Source organism: Mangifera indica, chromosome 16, assembly GCF_011075055.1.
Source record: "Mangifera indica cultivar Alphonso chromosome 16, CATAS_Mindica_2.1, whole genome shotgun sequence".
Taxonomy (NCBI): Eukaryota; Viridiplantae; Streptophyta; class Magnoliopsida; order Sapindales; family Anacardiaceae; genus Mangifera; species Mangifera indica.
This window is the reverse complement of record NC_058152.1, coordinates 8,959,844-8,980,050: the sequence shown is the minus strand read 5'-3', so window position 1 is coordinate 8,980,050 and position 20,207 is coordinate 8,959,844. Positions and strand designations below refer to the sequence as shown.

General features: G+C 32.3%; 1 protein-coding gene across 3 annotated transcripts; it reads left to right on the top strand.

Annotated features, from left to right (window-relative positions):
• Nucleotides 1-13,234: 13,234 nt before the first annotated feature.
• Nucleotides 13,235-20,058, top strand: LOC123199351. Of its 3 annotated transcripts, none has more exons than XM_044614315.1 (7): nt 13,235-13,363; nt 15,634-15,946; nt 16,835-17,486; nt 17,575-17,774; nt 17,868-18,112; nt 18,232-19,040; nt 19,628-20,058. In XM_044614315.1, exons 2-6 carry the CDS (start codon nt 15,678-15,680, stop codon nt 19,002-19,004), a joined length of 2,139 nt encoding a protein of 712 aa, XP_044470250.1. In that variant the 5' UTR covers nt 13,235-13,363; nt 15,634-15,677; the 3' UTR covers nt 19,005-19,040; nt 19,628-20,058. The 3 variants fall into 3 exon arrangements, 2 of the variants coding, with proteins under 2 accessions (XP_044470250.1, XP_044470249.1); XR_006498331.1 differs by having other exon boundaries at nt 18,232-19,454; XM_044614314.1 differs by lacking the exon at nt 19,628-20,058 and having other exon boundaries at nt 18,232-19,626.
• Nucleotides 20,059-20,207: the final 149 nt, after the last annotated feature.

The following is a 20,207-nucleotide window of genomic DNA, read 5'->3' as shown; positions in this document are numbered from 1 at the left end:
TTCCTGCTCTAACCATCATTGATTGAGAAGGCTAAATCATTGTATGCAAACATTATTTTGTTCATGAGTATGTTGGATTCACATTCCTCCTTATCCTCTTTGGCGCCCTTCTCGACAGGAGATGAAGCATCTCCAATGATGCTACCTATTGATATATAAGTCGCTAGTCCTGAGACACTTGATGAGCCCATCAGCCCTTTGTTACAAAGCATACTACATGTCTCCCTATTATTGAGACCCTAACCACTAAGACTACACACCTTCTTAGGGTTCAAGACCATATTACCGACACCCGATACAGGAGTATCCATCGATTGCATCACCCATTCTATCCCCATTAGATGTTGCTTTGCTTGCTAGGGCAATTAATATTGTGTGAGATTTCTTGTTATGAAACAAGATGTCTATCATGCAAGAACAGATGTCTTCTTAGATGTCTCGATTGAAGGATCATATGATTTGTTTGAAAGACATCATCGTGCATACACGTCTAGCTCCCATCAATCAGGTGACAAAACCACACCTCATTTATTTCTTATAAAAAATATATTTACCTATTTCTTTAACATGTATATTAATGGCAGTGGTAAGATACTGATGATGGTGTTGGGAGGGCCTCACTCATTGACCCTTCGATTCTATCACATCTCCTGTATGAGGTCTATAATTAATTGTTTTTATGATATTTAATATAAAATGTTATTATTATATTTTATATGAAATATCATTGATCAAATTGTTATTATTATTTCCATAGGGCATTGCCATAAGGAGGTATCAGTTGGTCCTTTGGTTACATCACCTCCCCTATCCAAGGTTTGTTATTTATCATTTTTACTATATTTTCTTTGAATTGTTATTGATTAATTTGTCGTTGTTACTATATATTTGTATAAGGTACTAGTCATAAGGGTGTTTTGGTTGACCCTTCGATTGCATTACCTCTCCCACCTGAGGTTTAAAAATTATTGTTGTTATTATATTTTATATGAAATATCATTTATCAATTTGTTATTAATATTTGTGTAGGATACTGGCCATGAGGGGGTATTGATCGAAAGTTCTCCCTGTACTCCTTCCTTGATTATAGAGGTAACGTATTTTTTTTAATGAAATGTTATTAATATTATTATGTATATTTAAAATGTTTTTTTTCTTCTTGTCAAGATGAGCACTTGTTGTTAATTGTTGATGTCTCCAGCTTTAGTAAAAGGGTAATTGAAATTAGTTCACAAAAGGGACAAACTACTAGAGGATATTTCATATGGAAAGCAGGATGAGGTATGTTCATTATAATTTATATATTTTTATATATATTGATCATGGATAATATAAAATTACTTTTGCAGTCTATTGAAAAGGTACGGATGGTTGACTTGACAATAATAGATGATTCCCCTGTCAAACCTCCTTTGTCATAGATCGATAAGGTAACATTAACTGATTTAATCATATTTGTTAATTAAGATTAAATATTGAATTAATAGTTTTATGTTATTTTTCTGTTGGTGTGGATTGCTCTGGAAGTGTTCATTCATTCATGTCCGGTATACAAATCTAATCAAACCAAGGACGAAACGATAAATTCGGATCATTCCATCCTCTGCTGCAGAGTGTGAGGAATCTTTCTTCATGTGGTACATTAGAGCCATAACATCTAACAACCATGAAATTTATTTCATTGGAGCTCATTCCAAATACACTTTTTAGAGGATTGTTGTCAAGCTGTGTGAGTGGTTGATCGATAATGTAAGTTGTTATATCTTTTGAATTTGGTTAAATGATTTATATATTCGTAAAAAATTAATACAATTCAAGTTTTATATATTCATTTTAGCATATAGATTCTTTTTTGACACTATTGCATTAGCACTTACACGAGTAGTAGGTCGTTATCCCACAAAGTCGGATGACAACCCATACCTTGTTCATGAGGCATATTGGGATGACATTCAATAGTTAGAGTACCACGCCACCAGAGGAGTATGAGTAGTCCAAGTTAATCAAAAAGATAGTTGAAGCAGATTATAACCCCAATTTGTTTTACAAACAATAAGGGAAGGTATTGACTCCGAGAGTAGCCAAAGTTATAGATTTATAGATTTTTGTGATTGATCAATCATAGTATACCACTTTGAGGTATCGTACACACGGAGTTATAAGGGGCTTGCATGGCGGATGTGACCCTACACAAAATTTATTTTGACATTATTCAAGGAGATAAGTTTTTGGACCATTTCTAGGTGTATGCCATAAGTAAATCACCTAATATTGCATTAAACGGAGGGTGTCCCCTAACAAGGCAAAGGTTCTGGTGATTGCAGTATTTTTATATTATGCTTCTTAGAGTATATGGCGTTGCCACGAAGCTTGGATTTTTCCCGAGAGTCGTCCATCTTTATGCGTCAGCATTTAACTTCATGGTTGTATTTTCACTGTATCAAGTAGATTATAGATGTATATTTATATTTATCATTGTTTGTTTTATCGATTTTTGAGTTGTTATATATATATTTATTGTATATGGTTATGCGTTTGATCTCATTTTTTTTCTATTTTATTAATTATCTCGTATTAAAAATTAAAAAAAATAAATAAAGTGTGTTTAAGTAAATTTTGAAAATTTAAAAGTTTTTTAAAAATATTTTACTTAAATTGAATTGTGAATTCATAAATTTATCAAAACGATTAACATAATGCTTGAACTCAGTTTACAATTTCTTATACAAAATGTCTCTCCTTCATTATCTACTCTTTTATAGAAAAAGGGTGCGCTAAAAAACATTATTTACTCCTTGTACTATCTTATAATTTATTCAAATTCGACCCCAAATGCAATTCCAATGCATCCAAATTTTATATACAAGTATTTACAACATTTTAAACTATTATATCATCAAGTGTTATATAAATATTGATTAAGACAAGACAATAAAAAATAGAAAAAAACGATAGTGACAATTCTATATTTTTTTTGTAACTTTCTACTAAGACAAGGAAAACAATACATACACACACTAAAATGGCAACAAATTGGAACTCAAACATAACTAAGGCGTAAAAGATAAATCCATTAACCTTGGAACTCTACCACCACTCTCTAAGCATAAGTAAATCATATATTAATGAAACAATAAAATGTTCATTTTAACAATTACATAAATAATGCTTATTATAACAACTATATGATTAAAACATTATTCACACCAAACATATTACATTGCATATGAACATAAGCACCCAAATGAAATATTGATCAAAGTACATCAATTACATATCATTTTAATAAATGTATAAATCATATAATTAATAAAACTAAATAGAAGGTTGTCAAGATCTCGTTCCTTTGTCTTTTCTGAATGAACATTGTGGGACGGAGCTTGGAATCAATGTTGGGCTTTTGCATTGTGTTCAGACATGTCTTGGTTAATTGCATCGACTACATACCTTGGGTGTAACAATCTCTCCTAGTGAAGAACATTGATTTTTGTTTGAAGGGTGACCCGATTGACGATGATCGAGAACCCTAGGGGGGGGGCACAGAATAACTCTTTCTTCAGAGACATACAACCATTCTAATTGGTTCCCAAGTGGATTGATATGTTTCACATACATTGCATGGTAGCACTCAGTAGTGAAGAAATAATGAACCTATGTATTTACATTTGTGAGCCTCATGTATCTTGCAATAACAAAGACATGCTTGCATGAAATACGTGAAAGCTAAAACTTTTTGCACGTACAAGACATTTCATTAAAGTCCACAATGCCTATGTATCCACTAATACCTATAATTTGATACCGAACACTTTTAATTGGGAGAACCTCCAATTACGCAGCCTTCAACACATGGCAACCAAACTTCTCCTTCGTTTATAGGGTAACATAGTTGGGGCATTCATTTGCAATTTGAAAAAAACAACAACACATTTGTTAATAATAAACATAAGGAAAAAAAGACATGCTCAGATAAATCATTATTATTAACTTTGCACGTACTTGCACGGTTTCTTTTCTTGTAAAACTATCGTTGTAATGTGCCCCGAATAAACTTGGCAAACATTATGATGGACAAATCTCATGCATGTTTGACAAGGGCATTGAATGACTCTACAATGTTAGTTATTATTATGTTATACTGATGTCCCAAAAAATGTGCCTCATTCCATCAGTGAAACCCTACCTCACATAGGTAAGCCATAGTTTGAGGATGCACCACATCAAAAGATCTCATTATAGCCTCAAAATCTACTTCTGTATATGACTTTGTAGCTTTTCAATATAAACACACAACCTATAAGTTTATAAATAATATGAGCATTTAATTATCAAAATTTATAAAATGTTAAATGGTATAAAAATTTTCTACATATATTAACACGTCACGTCTGTATTTTGATTGCATGTTATAGAGAAGGTAATGACAACAACACCCATGGTATATATCTAGAAAGACTTTAACCATTGCAGAGTATATAACATGATGTCGATATGAGATTATTACCAACTTTAGGATTTCATTGATGCATTCTTTAACCTACATTAGAAACTGATATCATGTGTCATGATCTTCTTCTTTACAACACCAAAAGTAATTAGGTATATCTAGTTATTACCATCGAGGCCCACCGTAGGGAATAAATGTTCGAGATATTGACTGTTAAGAAAAACAACGTCAATATAAATAACAAATCGAATATATTGTTTAAATACACAGACGAAACATCCCAATGTCATGAAAAAAATACTTAAATTGATCTTCATCATTTGTTTTTATAGTTGTCATGGTTCTTAAATTAGCACGCTCTAAATTATAGCAATAATCAGGTAAGAGTATAAATAATTCTTCTAGTGAACCTCTCAATGAATTTAAAGCTCAATTTCTTGCCTATCAGACCTATGAATATGAAATGTCAATTTTATCCCTGTTGGCGATGTCGATAATAAGGATGACAATTTAAACCCGATTTTAAGGGCTTTGACCCTCTCTGACCCTAACGGGGAGGGGATTCCCCAATAAAAACAGGAAAAGGGGCGTGGATGGGGATGAAAAAAATCTCCATAATCGGGGACGGCTCGAGAACGAGGATACATATGTCCCTGCCACGCACCCCCCCTAAATCTAATATATTAATATAATTTTTTTTGAACTATTAAATTCTATAAACTTTTACATTATAATTTATTAAAGGCCAAACGACTATTTCCCACCCAAGGTTTAGTGTTTTCTCAAATGTCTCCCCTTTAACTATGGAAACACCAAACACCCACCCATGACCGGTTAGATTTAACAGAACCCTAACGCCTAAAAATTTAATCTCATTTTCCCCCCTAAAAGTTTAAAAACTAACATTGTTTCCCTAAGCTAAGTTTGCAAAGATTGCATTTTCCCCCCTAGGGTTTATTTCCAAACCCTTCCAGTTTCCAAACCCTTCTCCGTCGCTTTCTTCGGCGCTATCACTGGCCGTCTTCCCCTCCCAACGGTTTCTCTTCCACCGACGACCCCTCTCAACTCGACCTCAACGCATCCGATGATCTGGGAAGCCGTCTGGGAAGAGAAATCGTCTTCCCAGACGACGACGACTACTGGGAAGACGAAGAACTTCGTCTTCGTCTTCCCCGATGAAGTTCTTCGTCTTCCACAACTTCTCCGACTCCGATTGGAAGTCCAAATGGGAGAAAAGAGATCTCCAGAAGGTGAGGATGCTTTGGGAGGGAGAGACCGTCGGCAATGGAGCCGGAGACCGTCGGCAACGCTTCGGGAGGGTGAAACTGTGATTTTTTAAAACTTAGACTGGGGGGGAATTTTAGTTTTTAAAGTTTAGGGGGGCAAAATATATTCTATTTTAGTTTATTTTTAATATTCTAGAGAAAATGACGATTTTACCCTTATAGGCTTAGGGTTTGGTTAAATCTAACCGGCCATGAGTGGGTGTTTGGTGTTTCCATAGTTAAAGGGGGGACATTTGAGAAAACGCTAAACCTTGGGTGGGAAATAGTCGTTTTGCCTTTATTAAAATCATAACTTTAATTTTACTAATTTTTAAATTATCAATTATCAGTTTTTACTAATTTCTGAACTATTAATTTAATATATTAAAAAAACCCCAAAATCTCATTATCATAAAATACAAATACACCAAATTAATTAAATTTAATGTCATTACAAAATTACCCTAAATCACATACATATTTACTAAAAACTATAACCTTAATAATTTTTATTACAAAATTGTCACCCATCTTTTAACCCTAAATCTAAATCTCCTTTTCCTTCCATTTTTCACTCCACAGTTGCACACTCCCTCTCCTAGCCAAAGCTTCCATTTTTCACTCCACAGCTGCATTGCGCACTCTCTCTCCCAGTCAAAGCTTCTTTGTCTTGTAGTTGGAGGTAAGCTTCTTTCTTCCATGATTGCATTAGCATGAAAGGACTTTTGATATAAATATATTTCCTTCAACATTTTTTTTCCTAATAAAAGAATAATTTATATAGTTTCCTGGGTGCCACATAGAAATTGTTCTTGGAAAAGAAAAAATTTCCTTGGTGTGTAATAGAAGCTCTAATTGTTGTGTAATCTATATTTTTTTCAGCTGCTTTGGTTTTTTGCTTGCTGGATTTTGTTTTTATTTTATCTAATTATGCTTACAATTCCTTTATATTATATGTTACCCGTGTAAACATTTCAACTTTTAACAGTGGAGCAGTTAATTGTTTGATGTGCATTAAATCCACTTGTAAGATATCAGGAGCATAAAAATTTAAAAGGGCAAAAATAGGAGAGGAAAAGTGAAGTTCTGATGACAAGTTACCCTGATACAAAGCCAAACAATAATAGCTATTACTGTTAGTTTTAATTGTAATGAGGTGGGTTTTATTCAATTGAGTGAAAAATCATTCAGGGTAGTCATTTTTTAAACATTGCTCTAAGAAAGACATTGATAATTTTAAATAAAGGATATACAAGTAATTGTATCTTTTTCACATTAAAGTAAAAAATTTAAAGTGAGCCACTAAATGATAATCTCATCTTTACGATAAGTTTATCATAGAAATTGACAGATTTTACTAACAAAATTGGAAAATGGGTGAGAAAATTGACTGTTACACTTCAAGGGTGGAAAAAGATTAGTATGGAAAAAACATTCTCTCAAGAAATTGTTGGAAAGTGTGGCAGAAAGAGTTGCATACTTTTGTACTGTATCATAAATCAATAATTTTGTTCAAATTTCAATTGTCCTTTACAAGAATTTTGTGAAACATCCACATTCTGTTTAAGTGACTTATGTGTTATAATTATTCTTATTTAAGTGCTTGTTTTTTACCCAAATTTTTTTAACTTAGTTTTAGTATAAGTAAAGTTTATTGATTGTGATTCACATTATTGGTTTTAATATTTATGTTCTATATTAATTTATAGTTTAAATTTTGGACTATTTAATAGAAATGTCTGTTGAAAACTCTTTGGTTAATAAAAGAAAAAACATTGAAGATGTTAACATGCAAAATTCTCAATCCTTTAAAAAACTAACATCTTCTGAAAGTGGTCCTCATACTGCAACTTCAATAGGAAGTAATCAGATGCAATTGCCCATTGATGAAATTAATAAATCAAGTCAGGAGTTGGATAGTCCTTGTTCAAGCCCTATTCAAAATGCACCTGACAACTCTCTTGTTACTGATCTTACTGGAAGGTGTAAATCGATTATACGACAACATTTCAAGAAAGTAAAGGTTTATGGAAAAGACAAAGCAGAGTATAACTATTGCCACAAATAATTGGTTAGTGGGGGAAAAAATGACACTAGACATTTACATGATCATCATAAAATTTGTTCAAAGAGAAAATACCAGGATATATCACAGAAGTTGCTTGTGAGATCCCATAGAGAGAATAATAAATTGACATTATCCACTTATCAATTTGATCAAAAGGCATGTAGAAAAGATTTTGCAAATATGAATATATTGCATGAATATCCTTTAAGCATAGTAGATCATTGTGGGTTTAGGAGATTTTGTAACACCATTCAACATTTGTTCAAGATAGTCTCTAGAAACATTATTAAGAAGGACATAATAAACATTTATGATGTTGAAAAGGGCAAGACAATGAAATTGTTTAACAAAAATTTAGGGAGAATTGCAATCACTTATGATTTGTGGACTGCAAGCAACCAAAACAAAAGGTACATGACTATTACAATCCACTTTATCGATAACAAATGGGAGTTACAAAATAGACTTCTAAGGTATTTTTTTTTTATGTTTAATGTCTTTTAATATATATATATATATATATATATATATATATATATATATATATATATATATATATATATATATATATGTATGTATGTATGTATGTATGTATGTATGTATGTATGTATGTATGTATGTATGTATGTATGTATGTATGTATGTATGTATGTATGTATTTAGTAAACAAATTTTCTATTTGAATTGTATGTTTGTTTATATTCCTGCCCCACATACAAAAGATGTGATTTCTGAGGTATTGGTCGATTGTTTTTATGAGTGGAATATTGATAGAAAGTTATCCACATTAATTGTGGACAATTGTTCCACTAATGATGCAATTATTGATGATATCTTGAATAAATTGCCACGTTTATCACTTATGTTTTATGGTTCATTGTTTCATATGCGTGGTTGTGCTCACATTCTCAATTTAATTATTCAAGATGGTTTGTCTGTCACTAGTGATGAAATTGCAAAGATTCGAGAGAGTGTTTCCTTTTGGAGAGCATCACCTAAAATGGAGCAAAAATTTGATGAAACAGTCAATCAATTGGGCATTCAAAATACAAAGAAGTTGTCTCTTGATTGTAAGACTCGTTGGAACTCAACTTATCTTATGCTTAATACTGTTTTAATTTACAAAGAAGTTTTTTGTCAGTTAAAGCTTCGTGAGCCACAATATAAATGTTTACCAACGGAGAAAGAATGGGACTTGACACAAGATATTTGTGGGAAATTAGAAATATTTTACAATGTCACTATTATTTTCTGGTACTAAATTTCCAACTACAAATGAATATTTTCCTAAAATTTATCAAATCAAAATTCATTTGACAAAATGACTTATGGGTGAGAATGTCATGATAAAGAAGATGGCTGCATAAATGATTGAAAATTTTAATAAGTATTGGAGTGTGATTCATGGTATTATAGGGGTGGCCATTGTTTTAGACCCTAGATTCAAAATGAAATTGTTAGATTATTTCTTTCCTTTGATATATGGAAATGATAGCAAAGATGAAATAATTAGAATTCAACAGTATTGTTATGATTTGCTTTATGAATATCAACCGGAGCATGGAAGTAGTACAAGTCAAACTTTGTTTGCTTTATCTTCTTCCCAATCTAGTTTTTGTGGTGATGAAAAGTATCTAACAGATTTTGATATGTTTATTGAACAAGAATCAAGTAATATCTTGAGAAAGTCAAAATAGGAATGTTATTTAGAGGAGCAACTTCTACCTAGGAGTCCAGACTTTGATATATTAACTTGGTGGAAGTTAAATGGGCCTAAATATCCAACCTTGCAGAGGATTGCTTGAGATATTCTTGCTATTCCAGTCTCTACTATTGCTTCTGAGTCTGTTTTTAGCACTGCTGGAAAGGTAATAAGTCCACATCGCAATAGACTTCATTCAAGTACATTGGAGGCATTGATGTATTCTCAAAATTGGTTATGGGTTGACCTAAAAGGTAATAAAATGAATTTTTATCAACTTTAATTTAAAGTTAATAATTATTAGATTTTGTCTTCAATTTTTTTTATTTTCTTGAAAGGTGAAGAGTCTTGTTCGACAATCTACGATAATAATGATTCAGAAGATAGTAACTATTTTTTATTAATCTCTAAAATATTGGTTTTTAATATATTGCAAGTATTTATTACCTATTTTTTTATGTGTTGTAGTTGATAATTGATGACATGGATTTGAGTTTCACTGTCCAACCTTAATGTTTGGCATGTAAGTGGATTTCGATTTTCTAGTATATTTTAATTAGTTTAATATTTTTAATTACAAATTCGTTAGTATTTCCTATTAAGTTGCTTTTAAAATTGATTATTGTAGGTTAGTTTTTAAAATATTGCTTTGTATCAACATGAAGAATTAATGATGACATCAACAAGAAGAACTACTAATGAAGAGATTGATTATTGCATATTGTTAGATTTTTCAGTTGTGACATGTATTTTTCTTGAAAATTTTTGCAGAAAAGTAGCAGATAGGCCAAGGGATCCAGCTAAGTGGAGTGAGATTGCTGATGTTGTAGCAGCATTGTCTATTCCAGTTATTGCTAATGGTGATGTCTTTGAGTATGATGATTTTCAACGCATTAAAAGTGCTACTGGTAGATATTGTCTAATTGTTTTCTTATTTCTTCAAACTTCATAGTGTGATGGAATTGACAATGTCAATGTATGAAGCAATGATTTGGACATTTAATTATACATCTTTTATTTTATATTACAGGAAAATGTGTTTGAAAGATTTAAATATTTTCTATAAAAGGTGGAACATTATACAGAAGTTGTGAGATCTCTTCGATATATTTTTGTTTAATTAATTTCATTCTAATAAAAAAGATACTCTTTTGTAGTTTCGTAAAATTTATTTATTAATTATTAGAATTATTAATAATGCATCATTGAAGAGTGTATATTCATAAAATATTGAGAAATTAAAATTTATTGACTTGGGTATGGGGAGAGGATTTTTCCCCGCGAGGACGGGGAGGGGATAAGGAGGGGATTTTTCTCTGCGAGGAAGAGGAAGGGATGGGGAAGGGATTTTCCTTCGCGGGGAAGGGACGGGGATTATTTGTTATCCCTGTAATGGGGACGGGGATTGATATCCCCTACGGGGACAGAGACGGGGATTGATATCCCTTCCTCGCCCCTCCCCATTGCTATCCCTAGTCGATAATGATCTATTTAGGTAGATAAATTCGATCAATCAACACAAACTCTAACCTCATTAATTAACTTAAAACCTAAGCCCCAACTTATCTGTGATGTGATATTATCTAATCAACTGAATATTTGTGGGTTAGATTCATTTTATCAATTTGAAAGACTTGACTGGATTTGACTATGCTTCCTGTTAAATATCATTGACATTTTTCATCATAACACTTAATCTTCCATCGCCTTGTGTCAAACTTAAGCACTTTGTATTGAAATCCTTTCTCTAGGGTAAATTGGTCCATAACATCTTTTAAGTATTTTTTGTCTAAAAAATGTCACCAAGTTTTACAACATTCCTTTCTTAGATTGATCCTGTACCACTTGATAATGTTGAAGGTTGTGGAGGAAAATCGGAAAGCCACTAAAATAGATTAGTAGGGATATTGTCAAAAGATGGTCCTGAATAATTTTTGCACTATAATAAGATTTCAAATTGTAAATTATTTATATCATAGGTAACGGATGACATATTCTCTGACTCTGCCTCATCAAGAGGAATATTAGTCATCTCATTCTCATCAAAGTTATCTCAATCGGGAACCTTTTGTTTTGTCTCCATGAGCTCATTTATTAGCAATATAGAATGTATCATTATTGAAATCAATCAAGTTTTCCCAATCAGATTTTTTTTTTTTACTTCACCACTTCTTCTTATTCTTGTCCTTTGATCAGGTATATATAACAAAAATAAGAATACATTCTTTAAAGTATTGAGACATGTTAATAAGGCCTTAGACATCTTCATCGATTTCGATCTTTATAGGGCGGTTGAGTTCAATTCTTCTTAGTTGAATGTAGTTTTTGATTAGATCAATACCACAATATTCACTCAAGAATTGGATAAATCTCTCAAATATTGTTCTACAAGGAATTTTAACCAATTTTTTACAACCTCCGACATACTTCATTGTGTTCTCATAACGTTGGATCAATTCTCTTTGAAAATGAACAGAAACATAACTAGCCATTTTAATTATCAATCTTACAATGAAAAATTTTGAGGAAAAATTAAACATTTATAAGAAAAAAATTCATAATAACCATTTATTGATATATATGTCATCTCTAATTTTCTAAAATATCTCTATCTATTTTTAACATTTCATTTAAAACCGTCTTACAATGTTTAATATCAAAATGTTTTCATATTTTTCTAATATTTTTTAACCCCCTATAATTATCTAAAATTTCATTTAACACCCTCATATGTTGTCTTGTATCGAAATGCATCTATCTATTACTAATATTTCATTCAAACCCTCCTTACAATGTTTAATATCAAAATGCCCTTAATATTTTTTTAACTTTTTTTAACCTCTATAATTATTTAATATTTTATTTAACACTTTCATATGTTATGTTATATCGAAATGTATTTATTTACTCTTAATATTTCATTTAAAATTGTCTTACAATGTTTAATATCAAAATACCTTCTATAATTTTTTACATTTTTTAACCCCCTATAATTATCTAACATTTCATTTAACACCTTCATGTGTTATCTTATATCGAAATGCATCTATTTATTTCTAATATTTCATTTAAAACCTTAATATTTTATTTAATATTAAAACACCCCCATATTTTTTAAATATTTTGTTTAACCCCTAAATTAATATCAAATATCCAAATACCCCTTTATATAACATATAAATTAGATTTAACAAATAAAATTAAGTTTTGAGTTAAGATTCGTATAAATATCTTTTTCTTATGAATTAATTTCTATCGATTTGAATTAAAAAATACGAATTTTTTTCTTTCGAACAAACCCGCAATATCAAATATTGAGTAAAAATGAGAGTGAAAGTAAGTATTTGAATGATATGAGAGATGTATGTAAGTGAGAGGTTTATACAAAAGTGATAAAAAGTAGTTTTGATATTTTAAAAAAAATTTAGAATATTTTTTGCTTAGGGATAGGAAAAGTGAATATTTTTATTTAGAAATAGGAAAAGTGGATATTTTTGTTTAAAGAGGGGCAAGATAACCATTTACTTAATTTCCTTTATAAGATCCACATATAATGAAATTTATGGTTACATTATAATTAAAAAAATGAAAAAAAGACATATATCAACAATATTTTCATATGATAAAATTAAAACCTTAGTAAGTTATCACATAATAAATAAAAATAACAGAATGACTATTTTACCCTTTCATATACCGTCCCGATTTATTTGTTAAAAAGAGGTTCAAACCCTAAGCCTAACCAGTTTCTCTATTCAAAACCACCAACTAAAGTACGAATCGGACCCGCCCCAGTTTACTGCAAAACCATTTTGGCCTTTCAAGTAGCGCTACCAGTGCTCCGGGAGTAGCACTTCACATCATTTCCTTATCCTTTTAAGGTCCTGTTTATTCTTCTTTTCTTCTAAACGGTCTTTAAAGAAACAGGGCTGTTTATTTTGTTTGTAATTGAGTATTTTGACTGAGTTTTGTTGTTTAAAACCTTCAAGATATGAATTTGGATGTTGCCTCTTAAACTCCTTGTTCAAGGTTTAATATTTTTTGAGTTATTGCAAGTTCCGGTTCTGCAAGCGTTAGTTAAGTGGTTGTTTGAATTAGTTCTTTCGTAGAACCATTGAATTTGTTAAGCGTTGATCTTTTTTCTGTAGCTCTTTGTGCATTATTTGAACTTGGCTCAGTGTTGTTTTTGTAAAGTTGTAGAAGCTTAGTATTTTCTGGGTTATTCCTGAATTAGTCATTCTCTTGAAAATAGTGAGTTTGTTAAGTGTTATCCGTTTGGCTTTAGTGCATTATTTTAAGTTGTAAATTTGCTGGATATTTTTGAAGCAGGGTTACAGGGCTGTTTCTGTACGCTTGAAAGGGTTTAGTTATTGTATTTTTTGGGTTATTCTTAATTACTTTTTTCTTAAAAAGAAAAGTGAATTTGTTAAGTGATACGTATAGGCTTCTTCTCTTTGTGCATTATTTGAACTTGTAAATTTGTATTATTTTTTGAAGTAGAATAGAAGGGTGGTTTCTGAATGCTGTATTCTGATAGTTTATTAGATTTAGAAGGTTCTTTAAGCGTTTGTTAAGTGGTTGTTTGAATTAGTTCTTTCGTAGAACCATTGAATTTGTTAAGTGTTGATTTTTTTCTGTAGCTCTTTGTGCATTATTTGAACTTGGCTCAGTGTTGTTTTTGTAAAGTTGTAGAAGCTTGGTATTTTCTGGGTTATTCCTGAATTAGTCATTCTCTTCAAAATAGTGAGTTTGTTAAGTGTTATCCGTTTGGCTTTAGTGCATTATTTTAAGTTGTAAATTTGCTGGATATTTTTGAAGCAGGGTTTCAGGGCTGTTTCTGTACGCTTGAAAGGGTTTAGTTATTGTATTTTTTGGGTTATTCTTAATTACTTTTTTCTTAAAAAGAAAAGTGAATTTGCTAAGTGTTACATATAGGCTTTCGCTCTTTGTGCATTATTTGAACTTGTAAATTTGTATGATTTTTTGAAGTAGAATAGAAGGGTGGTTTCTAAATGCTGTATTTTGATAGTTTATTAGATTTAGAATTTTTTTATAGCTTTGTAAGTTCTCTTATGTTCATATATTTCTTTGATGTTTTTATATTGAAGAGACAAATATTTTTGGTAATTTGTCATAGTTGTCAAAGGCGAAAAACGCCAAAAGGCAATAAAGGATCCTATTTCTTAGGCCAAAAAAATGAGGTGAAGGCAATGCTTTTTTACCTAAGGCAAGTAAAAAATTCCATTAAAATTTTTCCAATTTTCATTAAATTTATAATAATTTGTTACCATATCAATAGTAACTTCATCAGCAGTCTTAGAAAAGATCAACAATTGGTTGTCACGCCTAGACTGCTTTGGCAACAATCTATGAAGGATTAGTGAACCAGTCTGACGGTCTTAAGTCTCTCCAACAACCTCTTTGGTAGCCTTACAACTCACCGACAATCTCTTGATAACCTTAGAACTCATCGATAACCTCTCGACGACTTTAGAACTTTTTGGTGATCTCTCCGACAACCTTGGAACTTCTTGGTGATCTCTTCGACGACCTTAAATTTCACTAGAGACCTAAAAAATTGCCAATAACTCTTATATCTAGCTAAAAATTGCCCAAAACCTGCCATAGAGCCTGAAATTGTGCCAGAAACTGTTAGAATTTGCCGATAACCCTCAGTGCCGATAATAAAGTGCACTTTTTCAGTGCCTAAAGCTTCTTCAAAGGCACTAAAAAATCACTAAAGGCGATTGCCTTTGAACCGTTGGTCACCTTGATTTGATACAGCCTCGCCTAGGCGTGCCTTTGACAACTATGAATTTGTGTACTTATTTTTGCGGATATGGTAATTTGTATTCTTATTTTTGTAGATATATTTGGTAATTTGTATTCTTAAGTACTTTTGTCTTAAAAAACTGACTTTGTTAAGTGCTACATATAGGCTTTTTTTCTTTGGGCATTATCTGAACTTGTAAATTTGTATGATTTTTTGAAGTAGAATTGTAGGGTTGTTTCTGAATGCTGTATTCTGATAGTTTGTCAGGTTTGGAATTTTTATTTATAGTTTTGTAGTTGATCTTATGTTAATATATTTCTTTAATTTTATTTATTGAGGAGAAAAATATTTTTGGTAATTTGTGTGCTTATTTTGCAGATATGGGTTTTGAATAGAATAATCAATAAATTGAGGAATAGCTGATGGATATAGTTGAATCCATTGTGGACATTCCAATTCAGGATCCACCTGAAGAGGATTTCTCTGCTGTTGATTTGAGTTGGACGAAGTTTGGCACAGCTGAGCATCATGATGATGTAGCTCTCATTCCTTATTCACAAGTTGATTCATTTATAATTGGAGAGTGCTCTAATGTAGAATGCCCTACACGCTTTCACATTGAGAGGGGAAGAAAACGAGCAAAGGGCAGCTTGAAGGAGTACAAGAATGATGAGTATTTGGAATATAGGCTGTAAGTCTCTTATTTGATTATAAAATCCACAAAAAATGGTTGACTGATGTATATATTGACATTATACATTTGCTTAATCACACATTGCCAATACATTTATTTGAGTAACTTTATTTGATGATCTAGAACCATAACCTTTGAATAAAACTACATGTAAAAACATTTTTTATTAACTTATTTATGCATACTGACATGACAGTATGTGATTGGGGAATGATATTGTTTACTTTTTTTTTCACTTTAAAATAACCCAATCACATGCTGCCACAACAATTTGTATGGATAAGGTAGTAAGAAATGTTTGTATATGTAGTTTTACTCTTTAACTTTTTCATTTTTTTTTCCTTTTGTTGTGCTTTAGGATTAAAAACTATTGGTGTTGTTGTACCACGCTGAGTGGTTTGTATTATAACATCTCCATATAATGTGTTACAGCTACTCAAAAGTGTTCAATATGTGGTTTAAACACTAATAAAGGGAACTTGTTTCTTTTCTCCTAAATATTTCCCCATATTTCTAAATCCAAAGTGCTCAATATATGGGGCATTCATTAATTTAGAGAGTAGAGTTATATATCGTGACAACGTCTAAGTTATGTGTTTCACTCCAACTTTCAAGATTAATTATATGACTAAAACTTGGCAGATCAAGATTAATTCTATGACTGAACTTGGTAGCCTTGTAGAGGATGACAACACATTTGAAATTTATCTGCCAATTTTAGCTGTCAAGTTCCCTTGAGAATAGGTCATGTGAGTAATTAGGGTTATATGCTCAGAGAAATATGTATAATAAGGCTCCCCCTCCCCTTTAATTTACTGAATACAGTTGTTATACTTATATTGGGTACTTAGTTCTGATATTGGCTTGATTTATATTATGTTTAAGGTATTGGTGTTCATTTGGTCCTGAAAATTATGGTGAAGGTGGTGGCGTGTTGCCTAGTCGAAGATATCGACTTAACACTAGAAATCGTGCTGCCAGACCTCAGTCCATGCGGGGATGTACATGCCATTTTGTAGTGAAGAGGCTCTATGCTCGTCCATCACTTGCACTCATTATATATAATGACAGGCGTCATGTCAACAAGTCAGGTTTTATCTGCCATGGGCCCCTTGACAGAGATGCCATTGGCCCTGGGGCCAAGAAAATTCCTTATATCTGTAATGAGATTCAACAGCAAACAATGTCTATGATCTATCTTGGCATTCCTGAAGAGAGTGTGTTAGAGAAACATATTGAGGGTATTCAGCGATATTGTGGTTCAAACCCTAATGTCAACACTCTTGCTTCTCAGTATGTCCAAAAACTTGGGATGATAATTAGGCGGTCTACCCATGAGTTGGACCTAGATGATCAAGCTAGCATCCGAATGTGGGTTGAACGCAATAAGAAGTCTATTTTCTTTTATCAGGATTCGTCAGAAACAGATCCTTTCATTCTTGGTATTCAAACTGAATGGCAGTTACAACAAATGATCCGATTTGGTCATCGCAGTCTCATGGCAGCTGATTCAACCTTTGGCATAAAGCGACTTAAGGTAAGCAATTTATTGATGCCAGTTTAGACTAGCTTCTGGAAATTGAATTGATATTTCCTCCCATTGTTTTTTCCTTTTTACGTGGCAGTACCCCTTGTGCACTCTTCTTGTTTTTGATTCAAGACAACATGCACTTCCCATTGCATGGGTCATCACACGAAGCTCTGCAAAGCCTGATGTGGCTAAATGGATGAAAGCTCTACTTGATCGTGCTCGGGGTGTTGAAATTGGATGGAAAATCAGTGGATTTCTCATTGATGATGCAGCAGCTGAGATTGATCCCATAGGGCAAGATTCTTGTTCTCTTGATTTTGATTTTAATTAAAATTGTTTTACCATAAATTTGTGTTTTTCATACTTGATATTGACTACTTTTTCCAGGGAGATTTTTTGCTGTCCTGTCTCCTTTTCCTTGTGGCGTGTTCGTAGATCATGGCTTAGGAATATTGTTAGAAAATGCAGTAATATTGAAATTCAGCGGGAAATTTTCAAGCAACTAGGAAATATACTTTATAGCATATGGGATGGACGTGATCCTTTTGCTGCCTTGCAAGAATTAACTCAGGATTTTGTTGATCAAACTGCATTTATTGGGTACTTCAAAGCATCTTGGGTACCTAAGCTCGGTTAGATCTCTCTCTTGGACTGACAAAGAAGCACACACCCAAGCATAAATGCATCTTGAAATTATCTCATTGTTGCATTTAAAACTCTAAATATTCATTTATCTCTTTCCTTGTAACAGAGATGTGGCTTACAACAATGAAAACTCTTCCATTGGCAAGCCAGGAGGCATCTGGTGCCATAGAAGCTTATCATGTGAAGCTGAAAGCCAAACTATTTGATGATTCACATCTAGGTGCACTCCAGAGAGTTGATTGGTTAGTACACAAGTTAACGACTGAGTTGCATTCAAGCTACTGGCTTGATCGGTATGCAGATGAAAGTGATTCTTTTCAAAATGTTAAGGAGGAATATATTGCATCTACATCTTGGCACCGAGCATTGCAAATTCCAGATTCTGCTGTTACCTTGGATGATAAGGACCGTCTCTTTGCAAAGGTCTTGAGCCAAAAAGACAGCAGCCTGACACATCTTGTGTGGAATCCTGGTTCGGAATTTGCTTTCTGTGATTGTGCTTGGTCAATGCAAGGAAACATTTGCAAGCATATTATCAAAGTCAATATGATGTGTGCAAGCCATGGAGGATATAAAACTTCCATGTCTTTTCAGTCATTGAAAGATATATTGATGAATCTTTCGAAAATACCCATAGATGACTCAGTTGCTCTAGATCAATCTGTGGCTTGGACTCACCAGATGCTTGATCAAATTAAACAACTGGTTGAACTGAGTAGTTCAAATAATATTGGTACTGTTGTAAGTAATCTGCCTCTGAAATGGGTTTCTAAGAAAGGCAGGACATTTACTGGTATACCATCATCTACTCTGTCTCTTCGCTTGGCTTCTGATGCTGGTACAAAGAATGCGACTGCATGTAAAAAGAACCGAAAGTGAAAAAGACTGTCTCGACTAAGATGATTGCATGAGTAGGTAGATATACAATTCCTTCTTGGATAAATTTGACTTCTGAAATTCAAGGTTTTCTGCTTTACAACTATATTTGATTTCTATGTGGCCGGCATATCATCTTAACTCTCTTCCTGGTTGAGTTTTATCTTTTCTCGAAATCTTATGTTCTATCAAGAATTAGTATACACCCTGCCACCACCAATCTATACTGTTGAATGGTGTGGTTTTTGAATGGTCGAAAGTGTAAGGAAGCAGTTGAGGAGACTAAAGGTTTAGATATTCATGTTTGTTTCACATTCATCTTTGGGAAAATTCTTGTGCGGTTGCAATTGCCAATAAGGTAGCTGTCAAGCTCTGCTTCAGAATTTTGAAAGCAGTCAAGAGCATTATACATTTCTTTTCTTCACCAAGTTCCTTAACAATTACGCCTTTCTGGTATTCTTTTTCTTCTTACCTTGAATATGTTTCCATTCCATCAAAAGAGTATAGCTAGAATTTTCTTAGCATTTAGATATCTATAATAACCATGCTTCAGAGAAAGCACCTACAGAAATATGTACATTTTAACCTTGACATGATATCTAATATAATCATTGTCTTGCATGCAGATTTGTATTGTTTGAACTTTTCAGGGTTGAATAATTGGATTTCTACAGAGAAGATTGAAGGCATTTCTTTGAGAAAGGGTTTATTTTATTAATCCCTACGAGGGGTTTTGACACTGTTACTTGGATTTTCATTTATAATATATTTTAAGGTTTTTTTTTTTTTTTAAATCTAGGGTGTTATATATATTTTTGGATTTCAAAGGTTGCGATCTTATCAGGTGATCTTACAAGCATAAATGAAATAATCCCTTTCAGGAAACTATGTTAGCTGTATCAGGTGATCTTACCATATCGAATAGGCAGCTATAATGTATCATAAATATGTTAGTTTTTCTGGGAAAATCTGCTTCACTGTTTTGCAGAATTTGTGCTCCATAAATACGAAATTTGGAAGCATAATGTGAAGTTCTTGTTTTTGGTTCTGTTTTGGAGACCAAAATAAAATTTTATGCTTTTTCACTTGCTCTTCATGGAAATGTTCTCTCAAAATCCGAGTGAATTGAGAACTTCTCCGTATGTCGATGAAATTTTTTCTTCTTTAAAGAATTTGATTCAATTTTCTTAATTTTTTTAACAACCA